The sequence below is a fragment of the Lepisma saccharinum genome, chromosome 16 (genome assembly GCF_977018435.1).
Source record: "Lepisma saccharinum chromosome 16, izLepSacc3.1, whole genome shotgun sequence".
NCBI classification, from domain to species: Eukaryota; Metazoa; Arthropoda; class Insecta; order Zygentoma; family Lepismatidae; genus Lepisma; species Lepisma saccharinum.
Genome location: NC_139244.1, coordinates 16,102,445 through 16,121,838, shown reverse-complemented (window position 1 = coordinate 16,121,838; position 19,394 = coordinate 16,102,445). Strand labels below are relative to the sequence as shown.

The window sequence follows — 19,394 nt, the reverse complement described above, 5'->3', positions numbered from 1 at the left end:
GCTTCCCCATCCACCATATCTCCAGATCTGGCCCCCAGTGACTTTTTCCTGTTTGCAGACCTTAAAAGAATGCTCGCTGGAAAGAAATTTAGCACTGATGAAGAGGTAATCGCCGAAACTGACGCCTATTTTGAGGCTAAAGAGAAATCGTACTATAAAAATGGCATCGAAAAATTGTATGACCGCTATAATCGTTGTATCGCCCTCGAAGACAACTATATTGAATAATAAAATCGAATTTTGTCAAAAAAATATTTTTTACTATGTTAGCCTACGAACTTTTCAGCCCAACTGTTAACTGACAGTCTGTAACAGACTGTAACATTTCGCTATAATTTTACCATTCTAATTACATAAACTTTTCCAGATATGTCAAGGGGGGGGAGTCAAGTGCCTCCTGCGGGTACCCTTGCACATGTCTGTAACAGTAGTCCACAAAGGTAGATGTAAACATCGTTGTTGTAAACGAGCTCGAAATCAAGACGGCCATTTTAAAACAAGACGAGACCCTTTGAGACTTATCGAGACGATTACGAGACACAGCTGTGGCAAATCGATTCAAGTCTCAAGACGAGTCTTATTATCCGAGACTCTCGATCTCGTTTGATTGATTGTTTGATTTGGCTTACTTTACTTCGATTTTCTGCCACTTTTGGCTAATCGTGAAGATGAGAATGAGTGAAAGGATGAAGGTTCAAATCCAAGGCTGAGCATGGATGTTCTATGTCAAGTTCCCTTCATCCATTTCATCAGAACATCACTCTTGCTTATGAACAAAAGTGACAAAAAGCGACGTAAAATAACCAAATTCAATCAGGGACGACCGATTCAATAAATCATTCTGCATAGTAAGGGGATAAATTTAGTTTGTGAACATGTGCAGGGCGATTCCATATATTCAGGATAAAATTATGCATTTCGATGGTTTGTGGCGTCGAAATGGGATGTCAAACAGAAAAGAGTGCAGTCACTTTAGACGATTTTTTTCGAAATAAAGGGTAGCGTCTTTATAGCATTAACAACAACATACCAGAAGTCCCCGGCGACCACGCGTACGCTAAGGCCGCCATATTGCAAAATGTCGGACAATGAAAGTTTTCACGAAATAAGAGAACTATAATTCATAACAAGCTGAAATTTGGTGCATAGCTTTCTTATAACATTAGTAATAACCAGTAGCGTAGCGTCCTAATACGCCCATACGCCCGGCGTTCCCTGATTTAAAATTTTAAAAATGCTGTAAATATAAAGTAAAACGTGACTAATTATATACATGTTTGAGCATAATGGCATTATAAAAGCTATTTTTCGCGATCCGTCTACAACGCTCCACTAACAGCTCTCCTTGTAGCATTTCTCTAATGTCTTTGCTTGCCGGACGCCGGCTAGGTTTGGCGTACAGGACCATGCCTGCCTGTAGGCAGAGAGAAGGAGGGAAAGCTTGTGGCTTGGATCTCTACAGCACGAGCGAAATGCTCTCGCCATACGCTGGCGTACGGAGCGGAGCACCAGATTGGTTCTAGGGGCCATGTGATCTTTCCTGCCTTCCGATTCAAGGCGCTGTACTTCCGATGCAGACGACAGAAGTAGAATTTCTACCCTGTTTTTCGTGCTCGTGCCTCTGCTCGTGCTGTGTGATGCTACAATACGCAATATTGACTGACGTATCTTTAATGACCACTGCATTGGGTAATTTATCGCAAGAACAGTGAAGTGCATTAAAAATTAAAAGAACGAAACAGTTTTTGTCAAACAAGTTGATAAAGTCCTCGTGGTAGAAGTTTAGCCTGTGGCTGCTCTACCACCTAACCCACAAAACTATTTATTTAAAAAAATATTTTTTCGTTAGTATCTAACTGCCTAATATTGTGCCAGTGGAAATGTTTAGCATTCGTTTCAAAACTCTTAACATCGTATGATCTCTTGACAAAATTATTTTAAAATGTTTATCAGCATTCTCAAGATACAATAAACAGTGGTCTGAAACTCTGAATTACTACTAATAGGCACCTTCGTGTCAGAGTGTTTTGCACAGCGCGCCAAGACGCCAGAGGTTTCCGGTTCGAATCCCGGCCAACGCATGTTCTTTGTGAGTGTCTCTTCATCAATATCATCACTCATATTCATATTTGCGATCAGCCAAAAGTGGTAGAAAGTGAAGTAAAATAAACCAAATCAATCAATAGTTGTATCATCCACAACAATGAAGTCTACTGTTGTTCTAGAGGCGCTTGTGATTCAGGTAGGTTTTTTTAATTACTTGCGTCATGCCGAAAATACTGTTTTGCTACACATGTGTTACGTGTGGAGCAAAATACTCCGAATGGTGTACGGTGTTTCTGACTTGAGCAATCTAATTAAAAATGGTATAAAACACCAGTGCTCCAAGCATTTATTGCACACTGAGGCATCTTATTTTCTAGATAAAACAAGCATGGATCATGTTTTATCAGAACCCGTCTGACTTAATGTAATAAACACAATGAGATTTTAAATAGACAATACATATGTCGGCTAATTCCATAAGTAAACTCTTAAGCAAAAAAAAGAAGGCCCTTCCTTCTAACTTGGCGTTCCCATCCGAAATGCTCCTGCTACGCCACTGGTAATAACATATCAAAAGTCCCCGGCGATCACCCGTACGCTAAGCCCGCCATATTGAAAAATGGCGGATAAATTCAAGTTTTCAGTAAATAAGGAACTATAGTTTGCTATTGGATATATATCTTTCTTATAACACTAGTAAGATCAATTACAACATGTTAAGTTTTCTGCAGATCATTGACACGGTAGGTAACGGTGCCATGTTGGAAGCACGGCTGATAATTTCAAAGACGCTACATACAAAATTTCAGCTTGTTATGAATTAGTTCCTTTATTTCGAAAAAAATCGTCTAAAGTGACTGCACGTTTGTGTGGTGACAAGCTTCGAGATAAGACCTAGTCGAGACCGACATAGTTGTTTATATAAATCGAGACAGACTCCCTCAATCATAGAACTAGACGAGGTTGTGACCAGAGGCGTGCCCAGGATTTTCGAAAGGAGGGGTTTCGTATACTTTTTTAGTAGTCAGCCCTCATTTTCTCATATTTTCCTGCCTTCGATGTTCTTTTTTTTCTTAAGGATTACTGGGCCCTCCACAAAGCCCGCCTTTGGCACGCCACTGGCTGTGACATTATTTATAGATTCCTGTGTTGGTAATGTAAAACAATCTGTAGTTATAAGAAAACTTTAATTTTTTACAAGCATTTTCCATTCTCCTTTCCAGACTATGCTGTTCAAGGCAGTGGCGTGTGTTGTCCTTGTCACAGGATGTTGCAGCTCAATCCCGGTTGATTCTGTCAGCAGGTAATGTGAAAAATAATATATGTATTAAAGAAAATTGTGAGGACACAAACACAGATTGTGTCGCCGTACAGCACCTACCAACTTTCACAGCGTGCAGAGAACATCAATACGAAAACTTATCTTAGTAAGGTTTTGTTCATTAAGGATTCGTTTCGATGCTACGAACCCACAAAAATAGACCTTACGACACCTCAACGAGCATACGTTACTAAGAAGAGTTGTTTGCATTAACACGGCATGAAAGTTGGTCGGTGTTGTACTGCGAAACCCTGTTTATGTAAATGCGTATGTGTGGTAAAGGTAATCATTGATAATGAAATTAATATTAGCTATGTAAATAGTCAAATTAACGAACATAAATATGTACTAGTGTTCAAGGAGTGGAAGAGTTTTACATTGAGAATTGGTCGCTTTGGCACTCTAAGTTTTAACCGATTGACTTCAAAGTCGGTTTTAATTTTACCACTATGTACTCGTATATACACACGCATATGGTGTCATTTAACACTTTAACTGGCATGTATATCAAATTAATACATAGGGCGCCCCCTGTCGCAGGCCATGTGTATGCACAACTTACACACAGCACCTTTGAAACCAAATGTGTGCATGAATATATAGTGGAACTTCAGGGGGAAAAATCCTGCGCAGAATCGCGTGTCCTGTGCATCGTACATGGAGGGAAGGGGCAGAGTGGAGCACGATTTCTTATGGCCCGAGTTGAACGGATGGAGGGGAAGGTGTGCGAAGGCTTTTGGCCGAAGGTTCTTTTGTATGTGGTCGCTATATACTTTGTTGCTACTGTGTGTAAAAATGTTATACACACATCCTAGGTAAGAAGAAATTTTTTAAAAGTGTATTACACAGGCTGTGTGTTCCTGCACGTGTTCCTCGCTACGTTTTACGACACATCACGGTTGGGCTGAAAAGTTCGTAGGCTGACTCATAGATGGCGTTACTAGAATTAAATCCATGTGATTTTTACTTAGTACTAACCTTCAAAAGATACGTGTATAAATTTCACAGCTGCCGGATAATTAGTTCGTGAGATATAGCATTGTGAGTGAAGCAGCTTTTGTTATTGTGAAACAATGGATAAAAAAGAATTTCGTGTGTTAATAAAGCATTGCTTTTTGGCGAAAAAAAATACTGTTGAAGCCAAGGCTTGACTTGATAAACATTATTCGGACTCTGCACCAGGAAAATCAACCGTTGAGAAGTGGTTTGCTAAATTTAAACGAGGCGAAATGAGCATCGAAGACGATGCACGCAGTGGACGCCCCAAAGAGGCTGTTACCGACGAAAACATAAAAAAAGTCCACAAAATAATTTTAAATGATCGTAAAGTGAAGTTGATCGAGATAGCTGAGACTTTAAAAATATCAAAGGAACGTATTGGACATATTGTGCATGAATATTTGAACATGCGAAAGCTGTGTGCAAAATGGGTGCCGCGCGTGCTCACAATCGATCAAAAGCAACAACGTTTTGATGATTCGGAGCAATGTTTAGCGATATTCAACCGTAATAAAATTGCTTCCCCATCCACCATATTCTCCAGATCTGGCCCCCAGTGACTTTTTCCTCTTTGCAGACTTAAAAGAATGCTCGCTGGAAAGAAATTTAGCACTGATGAAGAGGTAATCGCCGAAACTGACGCCTATTTTGAGGCTAAAGAGAAATCGTACTTTAAAAATGGCATCGAAAAATTGTATGACCGCTATAATCGTTGTATCGCCCTCGAAGGCAACTATATTGAATAATAAAATCGAATTTTGTCAAAAAAATATTTTTTACTATGTTAGCCTACGAACTTTTCAGCCCAACAATGTGGTTGGCACTGGCAGTATGTCACTTTTCACAGAATGTGTGCGTTCCTTGCAACATTGGCTTGTACCGCTGCTCGACAGAAAGATATGTCACAGATGCAATCAAATGTTGTGTGGGGTTGCCAGCATACAGGCGGCAAAAACGACCGTTTGTAGTGCCGAAACGGCGCACCAACGATAAAAATGTTACTGAGTAAAGTTATTGGTTTTGATGTCCTCTGCATGTTTCTGCGTTGCATGGATGCCATAAACATAACACCTTGTGTGTGAGAGAGAGAGAAGCAGAAAGGAAGTTAGTTAGAGAAATAGAGACAAGGAATATAAAGAAAAAGATGGAAGAGGATAGTAGGAGAGGGGGGAATGAAAGAATCTTAGCAATCAGAGGTCCATTTGAAAACATTTCGTTCATCCGTGATCCCACCCTAGAAAAGTTTTCTGTCGACGTCACTGGTTCGAAATGCAAAATTCCTTTCCTCCACATAAAAATCCGAACAAATATTTGTATTATGCCGGATATAGACAGCAACTAGGGTATTCAAATTGATGTCAAGCTCCTCATTCAATAATATTTTTAGCTATTTAATATATTTTTTTTATTTTCGCACTGAAGTCAGCCAGTTTCCTACAATGAGATAGCGGAGAAATTCATCGGTGGCCAGATGATGAACTTGGCGAAAAAAATTAAGGATTTAACGTCTACTTCTTCAAACAAAACAAAACACGGTCGTTTCTTTACCTTCAACACAGGTGGCGGAAATAACTTAGAGGTAAGTTATTTTGAAAATTATATATTTTTTTATCAAAAATCGCCTTATATTTTACATTTATGCTTATCAACCGTCCTAGTTTTGACAGAGAAAATCCCGTGTGGCAGGCAAACCCAGCTGGAAACAATGCAATGTTTAAATATCAAAATATACAGAATAAATAAAAATGGTAGAGATGCATTTAATGATCATTCAATACTATAGTTCCAAAATATAATATTCCAGTTCATATTGAACGGTTAAAAAGCTTTTTCAAAGAGGAAATTCATGTTCGTTTGTTTTGTTTAGTATTTTAATACCCCTGTCAATTGGCCTACTGCATAATGATGTATATGTAACTGAACTTATGTAATTTATAAAGCAAAGAAATCGCTTAAACTGTCCAAGACCAATGGATCCATGTTTCACATATTTGCTGGAACAAGGAACGATGGTGTCGATCTGTTTCTGTTCAAGTTTACTGCATCTCTCTTTTCTCTTGCTCCCTTTCGATCCCTTATTCCTTTCTCTCCCCTCATTTCAATTTCTCTCTCCATTTTGCCTCTCTCTATCTCTTGTTCTGCATATTTCTTTCTTTCATATTTCTTCCTTCTATCTCCATATTTCTTTCTGCCTCACACTCCATGTTTTTCTCTATCTCTATTTTTTTCTCCATCTCTTGTTCTCCATATTTCTTTCTCCGTTTCTATCCCTTCCTATATATTTTATTTATCTCTTAATTTCTCTTTCCGCCTTGTAGCATTTTCTGTCGATTTCGTGTTTATTATTCTAATTATGACGAAAATCCTACAATCTCGACACCTACGTCTTGATATGGGCTGTCCGCTCTAATCCGCAAAGTATTTGCTGTTTAGTTATTTGGACTCTCAATAGATGGCAGCACCTACTTCGCGGAATAGAGCGGACAGCCCATATCAACACGTAGGTGTTGAGATTGTAGGATTTTCGTCATATTTAGAATAATAAACAAGAAATTGACAGAAAATGCTACAATCTCTTGATCTTCATCTCTCTCTCTCTTTCTCAGATTCTGTCTCATTCTCTATACATATATTTCTCTATCGTTTTCCTCTCGTTATTTGTATTCTTTCTCTCTCTACGTTTCTATCTCTATATCTCTTTCTTTATCTCTAAATTTCTCTCGTCATCTCTTGGTCTTCATATTTATTTCTATCTTTTTCTATATATTTTGCTCCCTCTCCCTTAACATCTATCAATCTCTTGGTCTTCATATTTCTTTCACTATCGCTCTCTCTGTTACGGTCTCATTCTACATCTTAACATATCTCTATCGCTTCCTGTTTTTTCTTTATCTCTCTACTTCTCTTACCATTCTTGTCTCTTTATATGTCTTTACCTTTCTCTATCGCTCTCTCTGCCTCTCTCTCTCCCATTCTCTTCACTTTCGGCTTTCTCTATCGATGTGTTGGAATTCGTGTCTCTGCAGGTGGAGCTGTCCTTCACGGTCCCCTTCATAGACGTTCCGCTGCAACTCTTCGGCTCCGGCGTGCAGAGCATGATGGGAAACGGCAGTGCTGGGAACGGAGTGAGCAACGTCCCCACGCTCAACCTCCCGGCGGTGGTCGTCGCCGCTGCGATGGCCATGACCGCCGTGTTCATCGTCCCGAAGATATTCCAGGCTGTTGGGGGAATGCCAGAGGTTACTTATGGACGAGGTACGTGTGATACAAAGGCTGAGGATTTGCCCTAAAATGCCTTCCTTTGTTCCCTGGCCCGAAAGATTTTAAACACTGGCGTAGGTACTGCGGTACCTCCCGAAATCTTGACAAATCAAAATTTTCCAATGAAAGCAGTAAATAAATTCTGGTAAATCCAAACTCTCCTTAAATTGGCCCATGATTACCAATTTTATCCTTGAACAACTTGTAGAACGAAGTTTTAAAATCATAATTACGAAATATTTTATTTGCATCCCCCCCCCTGCCTCCGAAGAACGCAGCTATGCAATATCCACCTTTACAATTCTAGCCCTCTCCAAAAAAGATCCTACGTAAGCCAGTGGTTTGAAGTTAAGCCATTTCTGAGAGTAATACACCATACACGAGTTCCATAGTGCATGTTTTTGCTTACTTTAGTCATAAGTACCTATTTCGAAGATAACTGCATTTTTGATTGCTTTAAAACGAGAAAATTATTGAAAAATCAGTTGATAAAGAGTTTCTTTTCGTTCTTTTCACCACATCAGTCAATTGTATCGCCTTGTTGCTGTTTATGGTGCATAAATTGCGCTTCTGTTGGTAACAGCCTATCAGAGTACATTGTGGTTGAGAGAAAATGCATATGGAACAACTAATAGAATGCTTTGCATCACCCGGGAGAGGGTTTGAACCAATGTCTCAGAAAATACAAGAACAACAATTATTATAATATAAATATTTAAATTAAAATAATTATATGATAGTAATAATAGATAAAATTAAAATTATATTGAATAAAATATGTAAATTAATTAATATTGTATTCTCATTATTACATGAATAGGTAAAAAGACAGTATAAGAATAGAGATATAACAACACCTATTCATTAGCCTATCTAGTTTAAGTGTAGTTACGATCGCCAAAATTTACCCTGGCAAGGAAATTAATGTCAAATAGATAAATTGATTGATTTATTTATTTTACTTCGCTTTTCTGCCAAATCGCGAAGATGAGGATGAGTGATGATATGATAAAATCGATGAAGGGACACTCACAAAGTACATCCATGCCCAGACCGAGAATCGAACCAGGGACCCCTGACCTGTGATAACCACTCCGCCATCGAGGTCGACTCAAATAGATAAAGGATTGAATATTTATTGAATAACAAAAAAAATAATGTTAGATGCAGTTTGCAAAAAGTAAAGTTTCTGGTTAATATTTTATGCATGCATAAAAGTAGTAGCGTGCATAAATCTTTGTTTCTGTACTTCAATGCCGATTGGTCCCAATATAACCTTTGCCTTCCAGTAAGTTAAAAGGAAATAAATAAGCATCGATTATACAACAAATCCTAAACAAGTATATTTTCATTAATTAATTTTAATACTTGTCCTTGCTTCTGGAGTCTGCTAGTAAGTTTGTTCCAATTTTTTTCAACAACATAGAACGCACCTTGAACAAGTTCCTTTCCCGCGTGGACGATGCTCTCACAACCTACAACATCAACCCTTCCAGCTGCCTTCACAGAGGAGTCTGCTTGCTCGTACAATCCACATCTGGCAGAGTCAACACGGGACATGCAACGGGACTTGATAAAATCGTCGATGGTTTGACAAGGTGAGTGTGTACAGTGTACAGTCTTATGCAATAATGCCTTTGAACTTAATGTTGAGGTGAACACCATGTGATGAATTCAAACACGTAAGGAGAAGTACTCATAAATAGAACTAGAAGCATGCACAGCCAAGGTTCAAAATAATTGAAAACTAGAGGGAGGGTAAATCTATATATTTATATACAGGGTGACTGGTAATTAAATGTATTCCCTGAAAGGGGTTAAAGTAGAGACAATTTGCAATAAATTTGACCACATGATACCGCGTCCGAAAATTAGTAGTTTTCGAGATAATCGAATTTCAAATGTCTTTTTAAAAAATGACAATTTTTCACGTAAAAAGATGAATTGAGAAAAAACTGCTCATTGTATGGAACTTATTTCAGCGTTTTCTGATAGCTAATAAATAAGTGGTTCGTTGAAAAAAAAAGTTTTCCCAAATAACGATCACATGTAAGTAACGGGTGGGTCTAAACTTACAGGTGATGATAAAAAAATGCACTCTTAGTTTACTTGGCAACGTATTAATAACAAAAATGGTATGACAGGAAGCGTACAAATTACTTAAATTACTTCCTTGTGACATCTGCTATCCAACAAGGTACAAACGTTGCTGACATTCACATTTGTGTACAAGAAATAATACTTCATTCATCTTCATGTGAATGGAATCAATGAACAATACAATTAAAGAACATTATATGTCTTGCTCAAAGTGGGCACCTCCGTTACGAATGCGGGCACGCAGGTTTTTACGGACATTTGGTCTCTTAACTCGTGATGTGATGGTGTCCTTGATGTGTTGACCAGCTGATAAGATCCTCTCCCTGAGTTCTTCTTACGAGTTTACCGGTGTCTTGTCATGTGGCTCCAAATGTAAAAGTCGCAAGGCTTCAAATCGATCGGGGGATCGAGCTGGGCAGTCATCATGCTGATAAATCTTGTCACGTCATGTCACATCCTCAAACAACATTGCCATCCAGTTCCTCAAGAAATGTTCATAAGTGATGCCTTTTAAGATTTGGGGCAGGAAAAATGGCTCGATCAAATGATTGTTGATTGCGCCCATCCATACTTCTGCCTGGGCGTGCGACTGTGGCTGGATGAAAATTACCCAAAGAAATGGATTGGCCGAGGCGGCTCGATTCCCTGGCCGGCTCGATCCCCCGATCGATTTGAAGCCTTGCGACTTTTACATTTGGAGCCACATGACAAGACACCGGTAAACTCGTAAGAAGAACTCAGGGAGAGGATCTTATCAGCTGGTCAACACATCAAGGACACCATCACATCACGAGTTAAGAGACCAAATGTCCGTAAAAACCTGCGTGCCCGCATTCGTAACGGAGGTGCCCACTTTGAGCAAGACATATAATGTTCTTTAATTGTATTGTTCATTGATTCCATTCACATGAAGATGAATGAAGTATTATTTCTTGTACACAAATGTGAATGTTAGCAACATTTGTACCTTGTTGGATAGCAGATGACACAAGGAAGTAATTTAAGTAATTTGTACGCTTCGTGTCATACCATTTTTGTTATTAATACGTTGCCAAGTAAACTAAGAGTGCATTTTTTTATCATCATTTGTAAGTTTAGACTCACCCGTTACTTACATGTGATCGTTATTTGGGAAAAACGTTTTATTCAACGAACCACTTATTTGTGGCCGCGGTGGCTCAGTCGGTAACGCGTCTGACTACCATGCTAAAGGTCCCGGGTTCGATCCCCGGCCGGTTCAAATCCGGGAACTTTTCTAACGGTGGAAGCGGCCCCGGCGCCCACCCAGCGTCGAATAACATGGGTACCTGGGGGAAACCCTAGGGGGTAAGGCGGTCAGGGGCGTGATGCTGATCACATCACCCCCACTCACGACCGGATCAAGAAAGTGTGGGGCGTTACCCCACACCCCCTATACGCCTTCATGGCGTGGTGCTATGCACAGGGGAACACTTTACCTTTACCTTTTTTACCACTTATTTGTTAGCTATCAGAAAACGCTGAAATAAGTTCCATATAATGAGCAGTTTTTTCTCAATTCATCTTTTTATGTGGAAAATTGTCATTTTTTTAAAAAAAAAACAATTGAATTTCGATTATCTCGAAAACTACTAATTTTTCGGACGGGGTATCATATGGTCAAATTTATTGCAAATTGTCTCTACTTTAACCCCTTTCAGGGAATATATCTAATTACCAGTCACCCTGTATATATATATATATATATATATATATATATATATATATATATATATATATATATATACAACGTGAGGCACCTAAAAGTACCACCTGAAATAGCGAAGAAACCAGAAACAGTAGCGATGTGAGGTTTGCGGGAAACAATAATATCAAATGGGGCTCGTAAATCGGAGGTATGGGGTGGATCGAAAAATATCGACAAATGGGGCATCTGGAGCAAAGTCATATTTTTTTAAAATAGAACGATATACAATAACATGCATAATATAAAAGAGCACACGCAGAGAAACACAACGCCGTTGGTCTCATGCATCTACTGCACATAGGAACGAAGATATGGCCTTGTGAAAATATGTAAACAAACGAACAAGTAGCCCACTTGACCGTCAGTACCACGGCATGTAAGACTTCTCAGGTGCCTGACAGAACTGCCTTTACGCAGAGCAAGTTTTGATAGCAGGTCCACGAGATCGTGTTAGTTCATAGCAAGCAGTCGTAGTAGTAAGCGCGAAGATTATGGTGTTCACAAACATAGAAAAAGCGGACATGATCCTGATTTATGGGGAATGCCGAAAGAATGCCTCAGAAGCCTACCGTGTGTACGCAGAGAGATATCCGGACAGGCGACAGCCATCTCGACGTCTGTTTGGTAAGTTATTTATTAAATTAAGAGACACCGGAAGTGTAACACCACGAGCACGTGTGCGGAACAAGCCAACTACAGGTGAGGCAGGTGCAACAAATGTTCTCGCCGCTGTTGCTGTGAATCCGCACGTTAGCTCCCGTGAAATTGCCAGGGATGCTGGGATGAGTCAGCGAAGTGTATTGCGCATTCTGCACACACACAAGTTTCACCCATATCATATCTCCCTCCATCAGGAACTTCACGGGAATGATTTTGTGGACCGTGTTCGGTTTTGCACATGGATGTTACGACACGACACACCCGATTTGTCACGTATCCTCTTCACTGACGAGGCAACTTTTACCAATCATGGAAATGTCAACCTAAGGAACATGCACTATTGGTCGGTGACAAATCCACATTGGCTTCGCCAAGTGGAACGCCAGCGCCCATGGAGTGTGAACGTGTGGTGTGGTATAGTTGGTGAACATCTCATTGGCCCTTTTTTTATACAAGGGACACTGAATGCTGACCGATACATACAGTTTTTACAACATGAACTGCCTGTACTATTGGAGGACATACCACTTCAGACAAGGAGGGAAATGTGGTACCAACATGACGGGTGCCCAGCTCACAGTGCAAGACGCGCTACAGCATGTGTGGAAAATACATTTCCAAATCGTTGGATTGGACGTGGAGGGCCTGTCAAATGGCCGGCTCGTTCCCCAGAATTGCCACCGTTAGACTTTTTCCTGTGGGGAAAGCTGAAGGACATTGTCTACCGGGATGTGCCAACAACTCCATAGGATATGCAACAACGCATTACTGCGGCCTGTAGGGACATTCCCTACGAGATGCTACATTCTGTGCAACGATCTTTACGTGGGCACCTCGTTGCCTGTATCGCAGCTGACGGCCACCACTTTGAACACACACTTTGACAGGTTTTCGCTTCTTACGCAGTGGTTCTTCGACATACTGTCATGGTCATTTTCATTATGCTGTAACACTGTCAAATACATGGTGCTGACGATGTCTACTGTATTTTTTCTTCCTTTAACACGTTCTGTCTTCATCTTGTCCAATGGCTTCCGACATCTCATACTTGTACATGCCGTGGTACTGACGGTCAACTGGGCCACTTGTTCGTTTGTTTACATATTTTCACAAGGCCATATCTTCGTTCCTATGTGCAGTAGATGCATGAGACCAACGGCGTTGTGTTTCTCTGCGTGTGCTCTTTTATATTATGCATGTTATTGTATATCGTTCCATTAAAAAAAATATGACTTTGCTCCAGATGCCCCATTTGTCGATATTTTTCGAGCCACCCCATACCTCCGATTTACGAGCCCCATTTGATATTATTGTTTCCCGCAAACCTCACATCGCTACTGTTTCTGGTTTCATCGCTATTTCAGGTGGTACTTTTAGGTGCCTCACGCGGTATATTCACACACACACAGGGTGTACCAGAAGTGATAGCTCAAACTGAAACGGTGAAATGTACACGATAGTAGAAGCAAGAAAGTCTCAGTAAACATGAAGTCGCAAACAGACCGTTTGCGAGATAATTGCGAATGTATGGTTTTTATTTCTTATGATTTACCAAGGATATAATAATAATAATAATAATTTCTATAATATTATTATTTTTTCAATGTCCTGACCCCACTCTTACAAAAATCCTGTAAACAATGCAAGCTAACGTAGCGACTACATCAGCAACTAGCTTATTCATCTTATCTTTACAATTTACCCTCAAACTCTAGTCTAAAATAGCCAAGTTGAATTGAAGTAAACTTTAAAGCTATAAAGTGGAAAATTTAACATACATACATTTATATAATTTTATAAAATCAAGTGCAAGCTTGATATTGACCCGTGTTGGAAATTTTTATTGAGTGCGTTCTTGGTCATAAGAGTTGGCTCTCAAAAGTAGAATCATGTAATAAATTACTGAATAAACTCGGGAATATGTGGCTGATTCTTGCCTGCAAATCGTAAGTAGAATAGAATACACAATATTTGATCAATAATTTGTCTGACGTTCATTATTTCTCTCTTTCTAGCATGTATGTGACTGATTTAATGCTCAGTAGAACTGGAATCAAAGAAGCCATAGACATTGCGAAACTAGGAGGCGATTGCTCACGTGTATACTCAAAATGTCCACTAGGGAAAGAGGCAGTGTACCTTGCAGCCCAAAGAATAATGAGTGGGAAATCATAGCGGTGGTCATATTGCCTCTGCTAATAAAGGAGGAAGTTCAAGAACTTAAGAGTCGAGTCTGTTTCATCAATTCTGCGAATGATGGAAGTTCGAGAATCAGCATGAACAAGAGTTGAAGATGAAGTCCTGGATATGCCAAACATGGAATTAGGCACAATCTTGCCGCAAGTTCAAAAGATTTATACAAGGAAAGTAGAAAGTGAAAAATGTACGTTTAGTGACAGCAATGTTAATACTGTGTGAAAATCAACAACAGAATAAGCAAGAGGTTTGGTAATGAGAATTGTGGCAGAAATGTTAACGTGGCTGATGTGCAGCAAAAGTCACATAATTGGTGTGCCAAATCACGAGTAAAATCAGAGCAATTTTTTGATTTAGAAAATGTTTAGAAACAGTCTGGTAAAATGTATATATAATTTATACAAAATCATGATCTTGCAAAGACATGTAACACGTGAAATAGACCTGAATAAAAACATCGCGCTGCGACGCCAGGGGTCCTGGGTTCGAATCCTGGCTTGGGCATGGTCGTTTGTGATGTCTATTCATCAATTTCATCATATCATCACTCATCCCCATCTTCGCAAATTAGCCAAAAGTGGCACAAAAAGCGAAGTAAAATAAATCAAAGACCTGAATAACATTATTTGTAGGAAATGCGAACAACTCATCTCTGGGTACCTGTTATATAGTTTTTAACAACTATATTTCGTCCATTTTACTTGGCATTTGCAACCATCTCGGTGGGTGGGAGTTGTGTGGTCACTTCAAGATCTCGAGTTTGAATCCCAGCCCAGTTCCCCCTTCACGAATTTCATGTAATCGATACTCCTCCTCATCGTTGCGATTAGCCAAAAGTAACATTAAGAGATGTTAAATACAAATGCACTTGGTATTTGTATCTGTGTCTCTTCTCATCTCTCTAGGATAATCGCGACAATGAGGATGAATGGTGAATTTATGAAATGGGCGAAGGAACAAGCAAGTTGATGTGTCCATGCCTTGCGCAGGACTTGAAACTAGGCTATTTGCAAGTTCATTTGGGCTATTCAGGAATAGGAAGAGAAAAACAACTCAAACAAATAAAGATAAAAATAAACTAAAAACTGGAGATATATAATATGGATAATAATTTCTCAAAGTACTCTCCAAGTCATCATAGAATCCAGATTATAGGCGCTGACCTCGGGGGGACAGAGCACTTTCTCCCCCCCCTCAAAATTCACATGATGGGACAAATAAAATATATGTTTGCATTTATAAGATATTGTTTATGCCAAACTTCTTCCCTCCAAATGTATTTTAAGTTTCCGCCTGTGTCCTTGATTTATAATGTTAATTGGTATTTATCATGATCATACTCCTAAATATGTCAGGTTTTGCCTTGATGTTTTGTTCCTATGCATATAAACATAATGTGAACTTGTAAAATTGTGAAACTGAGGGTGCAATATATGTATAATATGCAATTATAACCGTAGTTATACAGGGTGGCTTAAAAAGTCACTTAACACCTTCGGTACAAGGCCACTGCAGCGCGCAACATGAAAATGGTGATGATCAATCGTTGCCAGGTCAAGCGGAACCACATTGACGCCACACGCACGGTCGGTAGCCATCTTGATGTCCGCCATCTTGAATCCAACTTTAGAATTTTAAATGGGAAGGGGGTGATATGATATATCAAATCAGGCTAGAATTTCACGAGAAATGCAATGGTGAAGGCTTTTTTTATGTATCTTTAACCAGTAAAAAGTTATAACTGAATTCTTGTACCAATTTGATCCTTTTCGAGGTGTTACAAAAATGCCTTAAAATTTGTTTAGCGCATCGGTAATGCATCAAGATCAAAGTGACGTCTAGGGAGAGAAGTTTGCATGCCATTGCACAAGATTTTAATCGGATACATCCATGAAGAGTTGTGCATTATGAATGGTTGTCGCGAACAATAACAGTGTGACGCTTCCATTAAATGAGAAGTCCTTCACAGTGACAAGGCTAATGTTTATGTTCATAAGGAAGTTCATAAACAGAATATTCGATGCTTTTTATCTGATAACCCATTTTTTCGACAGATCAAAGCTGAATGGTTAGTGCTGGTAAGTTAATTGTTTGGCGTGCTGTGTGGAACACGATTGGTTAGTCAATTTTACATCAACGGTACCTTAAATGCTTAGGGCTACTTGGATTTGTTAAATAAACAGGTTTTTTCATCCTTGATTATGGAAGAAGGTACTTTTTACAGAGTTTTTTCAATAGGGAGGAACACCAGAACACTATGGGAACGTTGTGAAGCAGTTACTGTCCAAAGTTACTTATCAGATGACAAGGGTCGCATATTCTGTTTATGAACTTCCATATGAAGATAAACATTAGCCTTGTCACTGTGAAGGACTTTTGATTCAATGGAAGCGTCACACTGTAAATTGTTCGCGACAACCATTCATAATGCGCAGCTCTTCGTGGATGTATCCGATTAAAATAATGTGCAATGGCATGCGAACTTCTCTCCCTAGACGTCACTTTGATCTCGATGCATTACCGATGCTCTAAACAAATTTTAAGGCATTTTTCTAACACCTCGAAAAGGAGCAAATTGGTACAAGAATTCAGTCATAACGTTTTACTGGTTAAAGATACGTCGAAAAAACCTTCACCATTGCATTTCTCGTGAAATTCTAGCCTGATTTGATATATCATTTCACCCCCTTCCCATTTAAAATTCTAAAGTTGAATTCAAGATGGCGGACATCAAGATGGCCGCCGACCGCACGGGTGGCGTCAATGTGGTTCCCCCTTGGCCTGATAACGATTGGTCATCACCATTTCCATGTTGTGCGCTGCAGAGGCCTTGTACCGGGGATATTAAGTGACTTTTTGAGCCACCCTGTAGTCAACTAAAATATATGGTACCACTATGACGATATTTTCATTGTATTTCACTGTTACCTTAAATTAATACGATTTCAGTGAATTGTTATAGTTATTCTCAAGCTGTTTGTGAGTGAACATAAATAGACTGATTTAAGTAAACTGCAATGATTTTATTCTTCTACAGCTAATCCATGACGACGTCTTTTTAAGAAGATCTCAATGGTAGCGAAATCTTTTGTACACTTTTTCAAGTTGTATATTTAAAGAATGTGGTTTACCAAGATGATAATGATGGAAGTGTTGATGCTCACAAATGAACATAAATAAATAAAGCTGTCGTTTACTTAAAATTGCAACTGATTTCTCAAAGAAGTTACTCTGTTATTTCAGTCTCGTAAATGAGAGAGCCTTTCTCATTTGGTATCTTTTTGGAGTTGTAAATCCTATTGTTCCCTGTCTCGTCTTGTGTTGTAAGTGTATGCCTTTAACTGCTTCGACCTTAGTGTGTCTGACGATGCTCCGGCTGTACATTACATGGGTAATGTAAACAAACAAGAAACCAATAAACAATAGGTAATGATAAATACAATATTTACCTTTTGTGCCAGGGTGTGCCATCAGATGGAGCCCAAGAGATTGTATAGGGTAGAATAGATGTTACAGTTGCAAATTACACACCACATGGTTACTTTACTTTATATGATATAATTGCTAAGAGTAGAGAACATGCATAAAACACTTACATTAATGCCCCTTTCATTCCTACATTCACTCTCTCACGCATACTTCGGCATTTCAAAAGACATCATTAATTAATACAAATTTACTTTCGGGTGATGTTTAAAAACAGTAGCATTGATTACATCTTTTCTTATTTTTTCATTCACGTTTCCGTTTCCGGGTATCTTATGTTCAGGTATGAGCTTAAGCATGGACGAAAACACTACTCCTTTATGCAGGTATAATTGAATGTTATTAGGTTTACCTTTATATTGTTGCTTTTTTTAGGTCAAATTTGATCACCGTTATATAATTACCTCGACAATTTATAGTGTCGGACAATCTGAAGGTTAAGAAATTTGCCTGATTGAATGACTGAAAGTTGTACTCTGATTTACATAGTAAAATTATCGCTGGTACGATCTAATCACCGTAATAAGTAATGTCAATGAGTAATTTATATGTAAATATGCGAGTTCATTTGGCGTTTATAGTTACGACGGGGCGGACGAAGGTTATCCATTTACAGACGTCACACTCTTTCACTCGGCTTACCTTGCCGGCTCTGTTTGATGTAATCCTCTCGGCGATGTTGATGGCCCTGGCGGCGTGATGAATGAGATGACTTCTAGACGGTAAGGCTTCACACTTCTAGATCTCAGCATCTTCGAGGGAGGTAAGGGGTTGAACGCCCCCACGTGGGCTCTTTCCCGCTCTCTACTCCACCGTGATTGTAAACAATCCTAGGCGAACTAAACACAACACTGATTGGTTAGACACAAGAGGCGAGTACTTGTAAGCGCGGATGGTTCCCGAGAGGTTGTGGAAGATTGTGTTTTTCGCTTCCCCGCTTGTCTATTTATGTGTTACTCCAAATGTTCGTTATGATACCCTCTCGGTCTGAGCCTTGTTAAATCGTACTCAAACCGTGGCATCTTACCCTTCTATCTTTGCCCGTGTAATTTGAGTTCCTTGACCTATCTCCAGCGACTCCTCGAAGGGAGGCTTCCCTCTCGCCGGATCCAATGTATTCTGCACGGTCGCTCCGTAGAGAGGACACACGACAACACAGGACAACACGACTGCACAGAGGATAGTGCCGTGCTGTTAGCGAACGTGCTCGTACCGAACACGTGCTCTTAGCGAACACAGTTACGGAAGGATTTGCAGGTGCGTGCTGTTAGCGAACGCGCAAACTTGTCCTGTCTTATTTGTCCTTGAAACTGGCCAGCATGCAAGTGTTGCCAGTGATAAGCCAACTTGCGTGGAGATACACCTCAGTGGCTGGTGCCTCTTGACCTGACCTGACCCACCCCTGATCATTCTTCAACCGGGTCTTCCTTGTCGCACAACAGTTTTGCTACCTTGTGTTCTGACGTCAGACGAGGAATGCCTAGAAGGTTAGGTTAGGCCTTTTAGGTTAGGTTCCATTAGCATAAATACAATGAAAAATTATTATTTAGGCTAAGAGAACTAAACATAGCTAGCCTAACCTAAAAACGTAGACATTCA

General features: G+C 39.6%; 1 protein-coding gene across 1 annotated transcript; it reads left to right on the top strand.

The window, feature by feature from the left end:
- Nucleotides 1-3,290: 3,290 nt before the first annotated feature.
- Nucleotides 3,291-15,350, top strand: LOC145999951 (uncharacterized). The gene is made up of 5 exons (XM_083137239.1): nt 3,291-3,349; nt 5,789-5,945; nt 7,393-7,621; nt 9,054-9,225; nt 14,129-15,350. Exons 2-5 carry the CDS (start codon nt 5,838-5,840, stop codon nt 14,286-14,288), a joined length of 669 nt encoding a protein of 222 aa, XP_082993365.1. The 5' UTR covers nt 3,291-3,349; nt 5,789-5,837; the 3' UTR covers nt 14,289-15,350.
- Nucleotides 15,351-19,394: the final 4,044 nt, after the last annotated feature.

What these genes read in the sequence shown, in the direction of transcription:
- LOC145999951 (XM_083137239.1), top strand. Translation starts at nt 5,838, where the DNA reads ATGATGAACTTGGCGAAAAAAATTAAGGATTTAACGTCTACTTCTTCA. An exon ending in GTGGCGGAAATAACTTAGAG is followed by an intron (nt 5,946 to 7,392) that starts GTAAGTTATTTT and finishes GTGTCTCTGCAG; the next exon opens with GTGGAGCTGTCCTTCACGGT. An exon ending in ATCGTCGATGGTTTGACAAG is followed by an intron (nt 9,226 to 14,128) that starts GTGAGTGTGTAC and finishes CTCTCTTTCTAG; the next exon opens with CATGTATGTGACTGATTTAA.